At 35.0% G+C, this 14,669-nt stretch overlaps 1 protein-coding gene across 1 annotated transcript in view; it reads left to right on the top strand.

The window, feature by feature from the left end:
• LOC145735310 (uncharacterized) overlaps positions 1-13,817 on the top strand; it is a 31,657-nt gene extending 17,840 nt beyond the window's left edge. Inside the window, exons 5-9 of the mRNA XM_081989157.1 lie at positions 9,197-9,251; positions 9,760-9,959; positions 10,014-10,160; positions 12,881-13,090; positions 13,146-13,817. Coding sequence (XP_081845283.1) covers positions 9,197-9,251; positions 9,760-9,959; positions 10,014-10,160; positions 12,881-13,090; positions 13,146-13,425 — 892 coding nt within the window. The 3' untranslated portion in view covers positions 13,426-13,817. The remainder of the gene's footprint in view (positions 1-9,196; positions 9,252-9,759; positions 9,960-10,013; positions 10,161-12,880; positions 13,091-13,145) is intronic.
• The last annotated feature ends 852 nt before the right edge of the window (positions 13,818-14,669 follow it).

The raw sequence follows: 14,669 nt of genomic DNA, 5'->3' as shown, positions 1-14,669 counted from the left end.
AATTCAGGGTGACAGGGAAATTAATCAATTTTACCAGTAAATTCCAATTTGACCAGTGGTCATGGCTATCATTAATTTGAAAAGACATAAATCTGAATCACTACACTTTTCATGCACCCTCTGTATAGTAGCGGCACTGACGGGCTCTAAAACTTCCAAGGATGAGTTTATCTTTTCCTTACGAACATTTTTGTTCTCTTTCAAACTTTTCGTAGCTTTTACCTTTTCTGAGTTATTTAGCAAAAACTGGTTTGATGCAACAAATTTTCAAATTAGTTGAAATTGTGGTTTGAAATTTAAGCAGCCTGTAACTTGGTTATTTTTGGGAGTTCATGGGGGTTGAACCACTCAAATTAACCGTCTTGAGCTCCTCTTTCCAGAGGTGTTGAGCAACAAATTCTATCTGAAAAATTGCGTACAGGGTAACAAAAATAGTGAACCACCATAAGTTTCTTGCACACCCTGTATACAGGAAGCAAAAACGGTCCTGCAAACTTAGGGCGTTGAGTTAAAAAATTTATTAGGAACATTTTTGGTCTCTTGCAATTTTGTTGTAACTTTCACCGTTTTTCAGTTATTTAGGAAAAATTGCTTTGGTGCAACAAATACTTTACTTAAAACTGTGGTTTGAAGCTTGAACACCTTGTAACTCAGTTATTTTTGGGAGTTAAAGGTGGTTCAACCACTTAAAAGAACCGTTTTGAGCTCCTTTTTCCAATGGTGTCGAGTAAAAAATTCTATCTTATAAATTGCGTACAGGGTTGACAAAAATATTGAACCACCATACTTGTACACCGTGTATACTGGAAGAAAAAACGGTCCGGCAAACTTAGGGTGTGTTGGATTAAGAAGTGGATTATGAACATTGTTGATCTCTAGCAATTTTTTTGCAACTTTCACCGTTTTCGCATTATTTTGGAAAAACTGGTTTGGTGCAAAAAATATTTAAATCAGTTGAATTTGTGGTCTGAAATTTGAACACGGTTTAGAGGACAGTCAAAGACAAAATTGCCTGTAAAACCCACTTGGCGTGAGATAATGATCGGTTTAAGCACATTTTTGGAATCCTCATTAAATTTTCTATCCAATAACCTGAAAAAACACTACAAAATTTACTACAGTCAGTGAGAACTGCGGTGTCAAAATTTGAACTGCCAGAAACCCAGTTTGAAAGGACAGTCAGGAAGAAAATCGCTTGTAAAACCCACTTGGAGTGAGAAAATGTCTATTTTGGGCACAGTTTTGGAATCCACTCTAAATTTCTTATCCAATAACATGAAAACATACAACAAAAGTTTGGGGAGACAGGGAGAAAAGCGGTGTCAAAGTTTGAACTGCTGGAAAAACAGTTTGAAAAGACAGTCAGGGACAAACTCGCTTTTAAAATGCACTTGGAGTGAGAAAACTACTGTTTTAAGCAAATTTTTGGAATCCTCATTAAATTTTCTATCAAATAACCTGAAAAAACACTACAAAATTTGCTACAGTAGGTGAGAACTGCGGTGTCAAAATTTGAACTGCCAGAAACCCAGTTTGAAAGGACAGTCAGGAAGAAAATCGCTTGTAAAACCCACTTGGAGTGAGAAAATGACTGTTTTAGGCACACTTTTGGAACCCACATGAAATATCTTATCCAATAACCTGAAAACATACTACAAAATTTAGTGGAGTCAGGGAGAAAAGCGGTGTCAAAGTTTGAACTGCTGGAAAAAACGGTTTGAAAAGACAGTCAGGGACAAACTCGCTTGTAAAATGCACTTGGAGTGAGAAAACTACTGTTTTAAGCAAATTTTTGGAATTTTTTTTGAATATCCTATCCAAAAAACTGAAAAACACTACAAAATTTGGTACAGTCAGGGAGAAAACCGGTCCCAAAATTGGAACACAATTTAAAAGCACAGTCAGGGACAAAATCGCCTGTAGAGCCAACTTGGCATGAGAAAATGGCTGTTTTAAGCACATGTTTGGAATCTCCATTGAATTTCCCATCCAACAAACTGAAAAACACTACAAAATTTCATACAGTCACTTTCATACAGTCAATTTCATTCAAGTTTGAACTGTCAGAAACATAGTTTGAAAGGACAAAATCGCCTGTAAAACCAACTTGGCATCAGAAAGTGGCTGCTTTAAGCAGATTTTTGGAATTTTCATTGAATTTCCCATCCAATAAACTGAAAAACACTACAAAATTTGGTATAGTCGACGAGAAGTTTGAGTTGAATTTACTGGTAAACTACCCATCATTATTTTTTACCCAAAAAGCTACAACAAGATAATTTCAGCTACAATTAATCTACTAATGATTAAAACCCTAAACTATTTCCTTCTAAGTTAAGTAGATTAGATAAAATCTCTTTAAACCTTCCAAGAACGCAACTCCTGCTGCTCTAAATTCAATCATTCCCATTCGAAGTCAGTTGCTTTAGACGGCGTAATGCTGGAGGCCAATAAGAGCTATATTTCCCCATAGGCATGCCCTCACGACATATAAATTAATTTTCTTTTTGTGCCCTGGCAATAATAAATATCCAACTAAGAGGGAAACATCCGCCGGAAAACGTGTGGCAACGTCGCGATTTCAATGCGCATTTCCCGGGATCGATAAACCGGCCGTTTAGGGAAGGCCACTTTCCGACCGCTATCGTCGTCCTTTTCTCAGACGGGAAAATTCCCGGCAAAGTTTCCTTAGAACACCAGTAAAGAGGAATAGCGAACGTAGTCGAAAGTTGAGTTGTTGTTGAAACTTTTCCGGTTATCCATCCGCAGTTTGCTTGGGAAAGTTTCAGTTTTCAAGCGGTTTCGCTTTGTTGATGTAGCTGGAAAAGTTGTGGACGAAGTGGGGTGGAAATTTTATTGAAGATTTTCTGGAGGATCTGGCAACGTTGACTAGGTTTTCACAATCTGGGACCACTGAATATTCCCTACCTCTCGTTTTCTGCGAAACCTCCTAAATGGCCTATCCTCCTCTGTGGCGGTTTTCACCCTGTGATTACGAAACAGCCTATTTATAAAACTGCCCGTTTCGTGCCGTAAATTACCCTTTAGTACGTTAAGCGATTTCCCTAGGAAGTGTCCAGTTACGTGCTGTGTATTTTTTTTATTAAGTGATAGTGCCGCAATACGGAATTTTTTTGTTTAAAAAATTAGTGGTAGTTTACTTAAGCCTTTCCAAAAATGCCCTAATTGAGTAAGTTAGAGGTAAGTAGACCTGAGAATTCACTATAAACTTTAAATTAAATTTCTAAACCCAAATTAGGGCAAGCAGTCAAAAATCAAATTTTACAGCTTCAGAAATGTTCTGAATTAACTTAATTATTTCAGTATAATATGAATTGTCTGCTAAGTTTTGAATGGTGCTAGTTTTGCAAGACAAAAGTGCTTGTGTTTTCGAAAACTTCCAACTTTTCTGTTGTGTTAAAGCGTTCTTTCAAACAGTTTCTCAATTAGGACTTAATTAAAACTTTATGGATCATGCTAAAAGACAAGCCAGTCAACAGGAACTTATAATTAATTATAAAACTATAGCAGAAGTTGGGATTTTGTTTGTTATTTTTTACGAGTTTTTGATTGATTTTGCAGTATAAATTACATAGAAAAGTTTTAGACTAGTAACATCACAATTTATGTTCCTTCTCATTACAATGCAGAATTAATTATAAATTTTACTGGCTGTGGTTGGGTCAAGGTAGAATTGTGGATTGGCAGAGGCAATTAATTATTGGTTGATTTGTGTTGGGTTATAAATACGATTGCAGAAGCCAGAAGCACTAGTTAGAAACGGGAAATTACAACCGTAAAATCAATCTAAAAGCATAAAATAAAACTAATAGAAACGTTGGGAAAGTGTTTTTCTTTGATCTACTGTAAAAACTGGCAAGCAAGGTGACCAAATTTCTACAAAAGATAGAATTTACTGTTTTCTGCCTTTTACAAAGTTGAAACATTAAATGGTGATTGAAATGCGAATAAAATCAACAAAAAGTTTATCACTATTGCTCTAGTTTTATAGCTTTATGGAAAGGTTTTTGACAGTTCAAAATACGTGTAAAGCAAACAGCCAAACGCCCAAATTGTCAAAATGAAACCCATGAACCTATAAAATACAGTTTAGTTAATTTTTATACATTTCTTTCAAGTACTTTCCTATAGTTTTATAGCTTAATAAGAGGGATTTTCACAATCGTCACGTTTATGACAGTTTTAAGGTGTAAAACAAACAGTCAAACATTACAACTGTCAAAATGCCACTCATAGACCTGAATAAAATGCAATTCAGTTGATTTTTACGCATTTCCTATTTTTTAAGTAAGTTTTTTGTAGTTTATGGGACAGCTGGCACGTTCACGACAGTATAAAATATGAATAAAATAAATAACGAACTGTAACAAACACTCATAAACCTATAAAATGTAATTCAGTTGACTTTTACACATTTACAATCGTTTAATTACTTTGCTCTACTTTTATAGTTTAATAGGATGTTATGACTGCTCAAAATACGTGTAAAGCTAACAGCCAAACGTCTCAACTATCAAAATGCCATTCATACACATATAAAATGCAATTTAGTTGATTTTTACTTGTTTACAGCTTTTCTAGTAAATTTTTCTAGTTTTATAGTTTAATGGAACGGATTTTGACAGTACTCATGTTTATGACAGTTCAAAATGCGTGTAAGCAAACAGACAAACGTTGCAACTGTCAAAATAAGACCCATAAACTTATAAAATGCAAGTAAGTTGATTTTTACACATTTCCAATCTTTAAAAAAGTTTTTTCTAGTTTTATAGCTTAATGGGACACATTTTGACAGTGGTCACGTCTATGACTGTCAAAATTTGACCCATAAACTTATGAAATGCAAGTGATTTTTACACATTTCCAATCTTTTAAGTACGTTTTTGTAGTTTTACAGCTTTACGAGACATAATATTTGGACAGTACGTATAAAACAAACAGCCAAACATCCCAACTGTCAAAATTAGACCCATGAACCTATAAAGTGCAATTCAACTGATTTTAACTAATTTTTAATTCTTCAAGTACTTTGCTGAATAAATTTAGCTTAGCCAATAGCAATACGATCAAAATATCTCAAAAACTGTAAGAGTTATAAACAAAAAAGTAAACTTGGACTTTTTTTCGATAGTCTGTATGATAACTTGGATAATCGATTATCGATTGACTTTATCAATAAATGGATGCAATTATGTACATTTTTTAACTTGAATTTTTTTGCAGTGATTTTTTGGTTTTGCCTGTAGTAAATCCACATAAATCTAATCCAATTCTTGGTATGGCTTCTTCTGAAGACTCACTCGGACATTTGAAATAAATCTATTCACTAAATCCGATTAAAGTGGAATCCGTATCGATTTTGACTTTATTTTGATAGATTTGTGCTGTAACAGCAATTTTATGCCATTTTGTAATGTAAAAATAATACTAATTAAACTTATTTTATCAGAAATTCATATCTACGAGTGTTCTAGATTAACATTTAATTTTTTCCATATATAGACTGTATTTATTGGATCTTCTGTTCCTAAGACCGAATTATCAAGTGTCTAAAATGTGTTGACAGAAAAAAGGGATTATATTTAAAGTTAAGCGCGTATGGATATATTTATAACTGACATTTAGCAGTAGGTCATAATATGTCAATCTGATTTTCTGATAAAGCGATACTTTCTGATGAAAATTACTGTTGAAACAAAAACAGAACAATATAATTGAGTATTCTCCCAAAAAATACCACTTATTCTTTACAACAAAAACATTTAGATTTATCCCTAAATTTGTCAAATACGACGATAAAGCCAAAATCTTTATAGAAAGAGGCCTAAAAAATCGACAGCAAAAACTAAAGAGACATCAGCTTTATCGAACCCTTTTCGGCAAAAACAACCCGCGCAGAAGGGATATTACGCAATCCGGGGGGAAATTTATTTAGAAATATGAGCCCACGAGATTTATGATATATTCATTTCCGAGGAAACTTCTCCAGTTTCGTAATACACCCCGGCGCAGTTTGTTTCCTTTTATCGGTCCAACATAAATCGCGAAAAAAAAAATGGAGAAGGATATTCTTTCAAAAGTTTTTAACGGCCGTCGGTGCTAAACGCATCTTTTCCTTCTAGTAACCAATCACCTTGCGCATAGAATTGTCCTTTTTTAGACCCTTCCTTGCCCGAAGGAAAAAATACAGGTCAGACAAGGGTGAAACAACTTTTTATACTGTCTGTCGATCCGAAGTCGTAAGATATGATTTAGGAGCGACAGAATGGAAAAGGGTTTTTTCGTGCACGTGGTTTTGGTGAATCAGTTTTTAATTATTATGCGATGGACCCACATGATTTGAAATTTGTCGTTAAATTCGTTCGAAGGACGAAAAAAATCGCTCTTTTCCGGACCTTTGTGTGTGTAGGCATTGTCCTACACCCTCGGATTCATTAATTCTTCCCCAAGTTGACCGCAATCATTAAAGTTGTTTTTTGGCTGGTTAAGACTCATTCTTATACGCTTCAGTAATTTTTCAGATTGCGATAAGAAAAGGATTCTTATTTGTCGTGTCAGGACTTTTCTTGTGGGAAAATCAACGATATTTTTATTTTTTTACGTCCTGTAATTGCCAGTTGATTGTCTCACCCTTTATGTCTTTCTTATGCTTTCTAAGACAGTAAAAGGCTTTCTGGTAACGATTTTGAACAACAAAAGCCAGCAAGAAGCTTTCAAATTTTATTTGACGACCAAGAATCTTTAGGAAGGTTTCTAGACATCAATTCTGACAATTCTAAGGCAGTAAAAAGCTCCTTGGTTCGTAATTAACATTCTGAAGACAACAAAATGATTTCTGGAAACGATTTCGACCAACAAATGCCATCAAGAAGCTTCCATATTTTATTTGACAGTCCAACGTCTCTGAGAAGGCTTCTAGACATTTATAAGACAGTAAAAAGCTTCCTGGCTTTATCTGACCATCGACAAATAATAAAAAAGCTTTTATGCAGCATTTTTACCTACTTAAAGCCACCAAGAAGCTTTTTGGCTTCAGTTTGACAATCTAAAATGCCTCCGGTTCACAATTGATAACCCAAAGTGACCAGAAAGACTTTGTGTTTTTAGTTTGACGATCTGAAGACAGTAAAATGTTTTCTAGGCATAGTTTTGAGAACTCCAAGGCAGTAAGAAGCTTAACAACTTTGTATGACAACCCAGAGTGACTCGAAGGCTTCCAGGCTGCATTTTTGACTACTCAAGGCACAGAAAAACTTTGTCGTTTTAGTTTGACAATCTGAAGACAGTAAAATGCTTCCTGTGCACAGTTTTGAAAACCCCAATGCCGTAAGAAGCTTCCCAATTTTTACATGACAACCCAAAGTGACCAGGAAGGCTTCTAAGCAGAATTTTTGACTATAGCAAGACAGTAAGAAGCTTTCCAATTTTGTGTGACAACCCAAAGTATTTAGGAAAGCTTCCAGACAGCATTTTTGACTACTCAAAGCCACCAAGAAGCTTTGTGTTAACAGTTTTACAATCTGAAGACAGTAAAATGCTTCCTGTGCACAGTTTTGACAACCCCAAGGCCGTAAGAAGCTTCTCAATTTTTGCATGACAACCCAAAGTGACCAGGAAGGCTTCTAAGCAGAATTTTTGACTATAGCAAGACAGTAAGAAGCTTTCCAATTTTGTGTGACAAGCCAAAGTATTTAGGAAAGCTTCCAGACAGCATTTTTGACTACTCAAAGTCACCAAGAAGCTTTGTGTTTACAGTTTTACAATCTGAAGACAGTAAATTGCTTCCGGTGCACAATTTTGGTTATAGCAAGGCAGTAAGCAGCTTTCCAACTTGTATAACAATCCAAAGTGTCTAAGGAAGCTGCATTTTTGACTACTCAAAGTCTCCGAGAAGGTTTATGGGTGCAATTTGACTGTTTGGAGACAATCAAACATTTATTGGGCACAATTTTGACAACCCCAAAGCAGTAAGAAGCTTCCCAAGTTTGCACGACAACCCAAAGTAACCAAAAAGGCTTCCAGGCAACATTTTTGGTTACTCAAAGCCACCGAGACGCTTTGTGTCTTCAGTTCGACATTCTGAAGACAGTGAAATGATTCCTATGCTCAATTTTGACTATAGCAGGGCAGTAAAAAGCTTCCCAATTTTGTATGACATTTCAAAGTGTCTAGGAAAGCTTTCAGGCAGCGTTCTTGACTACTAAAATCTTCCGAAAAGCTTGGTGTTTTCAGTTTGACAATCTGTAGACAATAAAATGCTTTCTAGACACAATTTTGACAGCAACAAGGAAGTAAGAAGCTTTCCAACTTTTTATGACAATCTCAAGTGTCTAGGGAAGCTTCCAGGCAGTATTTTTGTCTACTCAACGCCACTACGAAGCTTTGTGGAATGTAGTATCGCGAAAATTTCCTTTTTTGTGGTGGAAAGTGCTGTAAAAGTCTGGTAATGGAACTTGGTAGGGCTTTTAGGCAATAATGCGGTGGTTTTGGATGATTTAGAGCAATGGAACAACTGGAAAGGCCTCCGCGTTCCCCATACTTAGATCTTTCCGACAATACTAAGTTAGAAGCTTGTTTCTTTTTTGCTTCAACTAGTCAGTTTCCTGACTTTTAGAGTGGAAGGAATAACCGGGAATAAGTGGCTTCTCCTACCAAGGAACTTGCTGATAACTCCCTTATTTGGAGGGTTTCACCACTACAAATCCACTTTTTAAACAGTTTTTCCAACCTTATAATGAATTTGTCAGTAATTAAAAAAAACACTCACTAGATAGTGCTCTATGTACCAGGCTTTTGTGTGTAACTATTCATGTTTTTAACTAAAACCTATTTATGCAGGAGGATTGAAATACAAGTTAATAGTTTCTCCAAATAATAGGAAAATGATAACCTTTTATATTGGAACAAACATCAAACCCTCATTATTCAAGGTTTTACAACGAAATAATAAGGGCTTTTGACCACCCGCATATTTAAAGGTGTTTCTTCCCCAGTTGGAAACTCCCTCCACATTATTGATGACCTTTCACTCTCTATCAGATTTCGTTGAAAATTCGAAACAACCCCAAAAGTGGTACCTATTTATTTTAAATCCGAAAGGGGTAAAATTTGGCAAACCTATTCACTTCAGTGGTTATAAATGAACTGGGGATTGATTTATCGTTATTTGTTACAGGAGCAGCGAATTTCTGGGATGTATGTCTTTTGATGTTCAGGATGTACACAGAAAGGTGAGTTAAGATTTATTATTATTAATTACATTCAGGAGTTAGGTTGTAACTGGAGAAAATTAACAGTTAAACTGTAATTTCCCGAAAATTTTATTATAATTTCCGCTGGAAACTGCGTTACGTGTTGAACATTTGCGTGTTCACCTGGAATAAAAATCGCATTACCTACTCAAAATAATTACTTATACATTATACGTTTACCAACCCTGACGTTATGTTGGGCACTAGTTAATATTGTGTAGGATCTTATTATGAAAATAGAAAATTATTTTGTTACTGCTGAAAACTTTGCGAATTTGGCTCGTAAACTGGAGCTACCTAGTCTGGAAAAAGCTATAAAACTGGAAATTGTTTCCGGACTAGTTTCGTAAATCACCGATTAACGCGGAAATTAAATATTATGGAACTTCCATTTCAGCAAAAATTGATGCAGGAAATTGAGCGTTTTTCAGTCACTTTTGCTGTGCGTTAACACTTTACGACCACGCTAACGAATACTCTTTATTAGATTATCGATGGTCGTTATCGATTGCTGCCTCAATCCGAAGGACGTCTGGGCAATGCACCAGTAACCAATGACCTGATCGAAACTGACCTCCACCTGACCGGTCACCAGGTCAACGAGATGGGGGATCAAGAAGGATGCTGCTCCGAAAGCGTGGTCGAGGAGGTTCTCAGCCTCGATGGCATCGAAACCGAATTGAAGAGGTTCGTTTTTGCTATTATCTCGTGATAGTTGCATTTATTTTTTGTATTGTGCAGATCAACTAATAAAGCAGTTTTAAGCGAGCAGCAAAAATATGCTGATGAACATCTTTTTCTGCGTTACTTGGAGCTTGATCCAGTTGATGGTCCTGAGGCTATACCTGCTGCTATGCAACGGAAAGCTACAGGAAATAAATTTGGCAGGTAGGTAACATGCTCAGGTGGAAAGTGTTTGATTTCTGTCGAAAAATTAGGTAGATTAGGTCTCTTAACTGTAAAAAGTACCTAAGCCCATTTATAACAAAAAGCATATTGACATTCAATCAAACAAAGTGAGTTTCCACCTGGTTTACACATAAGAAATAACGTTATTATATACATAGTTGAAAATAAACAAATAGAATAATAAAAGAGTTTGACATCATACAAAAATAATTGAGACTAGAAGTCTATTGAATCATCAAATTTCTGCACTAGAAATTATATCTTCTGCAACACTTGAATGCTTTTCCAGGTACTTATAATTTGCTATTACCTTGTTGGACATTTCTAATGCTAATTAGATTATAACTCGACAAGTATTGAATTTCTATAATGATCTAGGGTGTAAAGATTGTTTCTAATGTTTACTTGTTTAGCCTCTTAAAAAGAATTCAAGAAACTAAACTCACTTGGAGTGAGAAAATGATTGTTTTAAGTACATTTTTGGAATCCTCATTAAATTTTCTATTCGCTAACCTAAAAAACTACTTCAAAATTTAGTACAGTCAGTGAGAAGAGCGGTGTCATAGTTTCAATTGCCAGAAACACAGTTTGAGGAACATGCAGAGACAAAATCGACTGTAAAAGCTACTTGGAGTGAGAAAATGACTGTTTTAAGCACATTTTTGGAATCCTCATTAAATTTTCTATCCACTAACCTAAAAAACCACTACAAAATTTGGTACAGTCAGTGAGAAGAGCGGTGTCAAAGTTTGAACTGCCAGAAACACAGTTTGACAGGACAGTCAGGGACAAAATTGCCTGTTGGAGTGAGAAAATGATTATTTTAAGCACATTTTTGGAATCCTCATTAAATTTTCCATGTCAGAACCTAAAAAACACTAGAAAATTTGATATAGTCAGGGAGAAAAGTGGTGACAAAGTTTGAACTGCCAGAAACACAGTTTGACAGGACAGTCAGGGACAAAATCGCCTGTCAAACCCGCTTGCAGTGAGAAAATGATTGTTTTAAGTACATTTTTGAAATCCTCATTAAATTTTCTATCCAATAACCTAAAAAACCACTACAAAATTTGGTACAGTCAGTGAGAAGAGCGGTGTCATAGTTTCAATTGCCAGAAACACAGTTTGAGGAACATGCAGAGACAAAATCGACTGTAAAAGCTACTTGGAGTGAGAAAATGACTGTTTTAAGCACATTTTTGGAATCCTCATTAAATTTTCTATCCACTAACCTAAAAAACCACTACAAAATTTGGTACAGTCAGTGAGAAGAGCTAAGAAGAGCGATGTCATAGTTTCAATTGCCAGAAACACAGTTTGAGGAACATGCAGAGACAAAATCGACTGTAAAAGCTACTTGGAGTGAGAAAATGACTGTTTTAAGCACATTTTTGGAATCCTCATTAAATTTTCTATCCATTAACCTAAAGAACCACTACAAAATTTGGTACAGTCAGGGAGAAAAGCGGTGTCAAAGTTTGAACTGCCAGAAACACAGTTTGACAGGACAGTCAGGGACAAAATTGCCTGTAAAACCCACTTGGAGTTAGAAAATGATTATTTTAAGCACATTTTTGGAATCCTCATTAAATTTTCCATGTCAGAACCTAAAAAACACTAGAAAATTTGATATAGTCAGGGAGAAAAGTGGTGGCAAAATTTGAACTGCCAGAAACACAGTTTGACAGGACAGTCAGGGACAAAATCGCCTGTCAAACCCGCTTGCAGTGAGAAAATGATTGTTTTAAGTACATTTTTGAAATCCTCATTAAGTTTCCCATCCAATAACCTCAAAAACACTACAAAATATGGTACAGTCAAAGAGAAAAATGGTGTCAAAGTTTGAATTGACAGAAACACAGTTTGAAAGAATAGTCAGGGACAAAACTGCTTGTAAAACCTACTTGGAATGAGAAAATTACAGTTTTAAGTACATTTTTGGAATCTTCATGAACTTTCCTATCCAATAACCTGAAAAACACTAAAAAATTTGATACAGTCAGGGCGAAAAGCGGTGTCTAAATTTGATCTGCCAGAAACATAGTTTAAAAGAACAGTCAGAGACAAAATCGCCTGTAAAACCCACTTGGAGTGAGAAAATTAGTATTTTAAGCAACGTTTTAGAATCCTTATTAAATTTCCTGTCCAATAACCTAAAAAACACTACAAAATTTGGTACAGTGAGGGAGAAAAGCGGTGTCAAAGTTTGAACTGTCAGAAACATAGTTTTAAAGAACCGTCATAGACAAAGTCGCCTATAAAAGCTACTTGGAGTGAGAAAATTACTGTTTTAAGCATACTTTTAGAATCCTCATTAAATTTTCTATTCAATAACCTAAAAAAATAATACAAAATTCAGTACAGTCATGGAGAAAAGCGGTGTCAAAATTTGAACTGTAAGGAACAGAGTTTAAAAGTACAGCCAGGGAAAAATTTGCCTGTAAAACCCACTTCGAGTGAGAAAATTACTGTTTTAAGCACATTTTTGGAATCCTCATTAAATTTTCTATTCAATAACGTAAAAAAATACTACAAAATTCAGTACAGTCAGGGAGAAAAGCGGTGTCAAAGTTTGAACTGTCAAAAATACAGTATTTGTAATTTACCATACAAACTTTTCTGTAATTAACCATTACTAGTTAATTCCCTTTTAAAAAACTTACTAACTACTAATATAAAACAATATTTTGAATTTCTAGGACACCATTCACGCAAACCAAAAAATTATCCCGTCCAGCCAAATCGGGTTTCGGATTCTCGGTAGTGTGGACCCACCCACCACGTATCGAAAGGGTGGAAAAAGGGATGCCAGCAGAAAGGGCTGGCATTCTGCCTGGAGATTATATCATCTTTGTCGACAAGCATAACGTCGTCATGATGCCCGAGATCGATATTCTGAATCTTATTAGGTAATGTTGCTTTTTCAATCAAACAGCCGAGTTACTAAACCTTTATTTTGTGCAGGTCATACGGAAGTCAATTAACCCTAGAAATATTCCGGAGGAATCCTTCCAGGAATGGATCAGTACCTAGTGTCCACCATAAGTCTGCTACACTAGTACCGGCTTTGTCCACCAAAACGGACAGTAACATCAATTTGCCTAGTAGTACTTCAGCAGTAACAACGGTACGACGTCCATCTACAGTGTGTTCCAATACCACGTCCATGGATTACAGACGAAGAAAATTGAACCTTCCTCAAGTGACCTTCAGCTCTGAGGTTGGTGAAGGCCTCATTGTTTAGCTGTGTTTCTATTATTATTTGCTTATATTATAGTTATCAGGGTGTTTTTTTTTATTTATTTTTCTACTAATATTATTTGATTTGTTATAAAACGTTCACAATCCAAGCTTCGTTTTTTTTTTGTTGTAAATATAATTTATTATTATTATTATTTTGTTTATAGTTGCTGTAATTTTAGTGATTAGATTAAAGTAGCATCAAAGGCCAGTAAGTATGAAAATTGTTTGCTGCAAATCTATAAGAAGCTTCCGAAGGAACTTTGTATATAAAATACGAAAAACACGGTGGAAATTCATTTTATGTTTACGTTAGCCACTGTTTTATTTGCTATTTTCTTTTTGGTTGTTAATTTATTTATGCGTTTTTTTTAATACAACTTTTTTTTAAAACTATATTCATTCGATTTTTCTTTTATTTTTTCCCATGATTTCTATTAACTATGTGAAATCCAAAATACACTTTATTCACCATAATGTCTGATTTGAAATTTGTCTTAAATGTGTTATCAGTTAACACAAACTGACATGATCATTTTCTCACTCGAAGTCAGTTTTACGGGCAATTTTGTCCTTGCTGGCTTTTTAAAAAATGTCTAAATTTCAGACCATAATTTCAACCGAGTCAGTTTAAACTAAATAACTCAAAACCGGTGAAAGTTACAAAAAAATTGCAAGAAACCAAGAATGTTCCTAATTAATTTCTTAACCAAATATCGTAAGTTTGCAGGACCGGTTTTGCTTCCAGTATACAGGGTGTGCATAAAAATGATAGTGATTGACTGTTTTTGGTCAGCCTGGACGCAATTTTTCAGATATAATTTTTCACTCTAGAGCACTGGAAAGAAGAGCTTAAAACGGTTCTTTTAAGTGGTTAAAACACCCTGAACTCACGAAAATAACTGTGTTACATGGTGTTCAAAGTTCAGCTAATTTGAAAAATTGTTGCATCAAGCCAGTTTTTGCTAAATAACTCGAAAACGGCAAAGGTTACAAAAAATTTGTAAAAGACTAAAAATGTTCCTAATCAACTCCTTCACCCAACAGTGTAAGTTTGCAGGACCGTATTTTGCTAAATAATGGTTCTACAAAAACGAAATGATGGAATTGAAAACTGACATTGACTCATTTTCCCTAAATTGTAAAATCCAAAATTTTTTTTTTTTGCAAAATATTTCAAAAACCGTATAAGAAAATGATGTTTTCTTTGGAAGGCCATGATTAAGGCAACTTTTCTCTCATTTAACA

This window comes from Ips typographus, linkage group LG11 (assembly GCF_016097725.1).
Source record: "Ips typographus isolate SLU linkage group LG11, UJ_Ityp_2.0, whole genome shotgun sequence".
NCBI lineage: Eukaryota > Metazoa > Arthropoda > Insecta > Coleoptera > Curculionidae > Ips > Ips typographus.
This window is presented reverse-complemented; position numbering and strand designations above follow the sequence as displayed.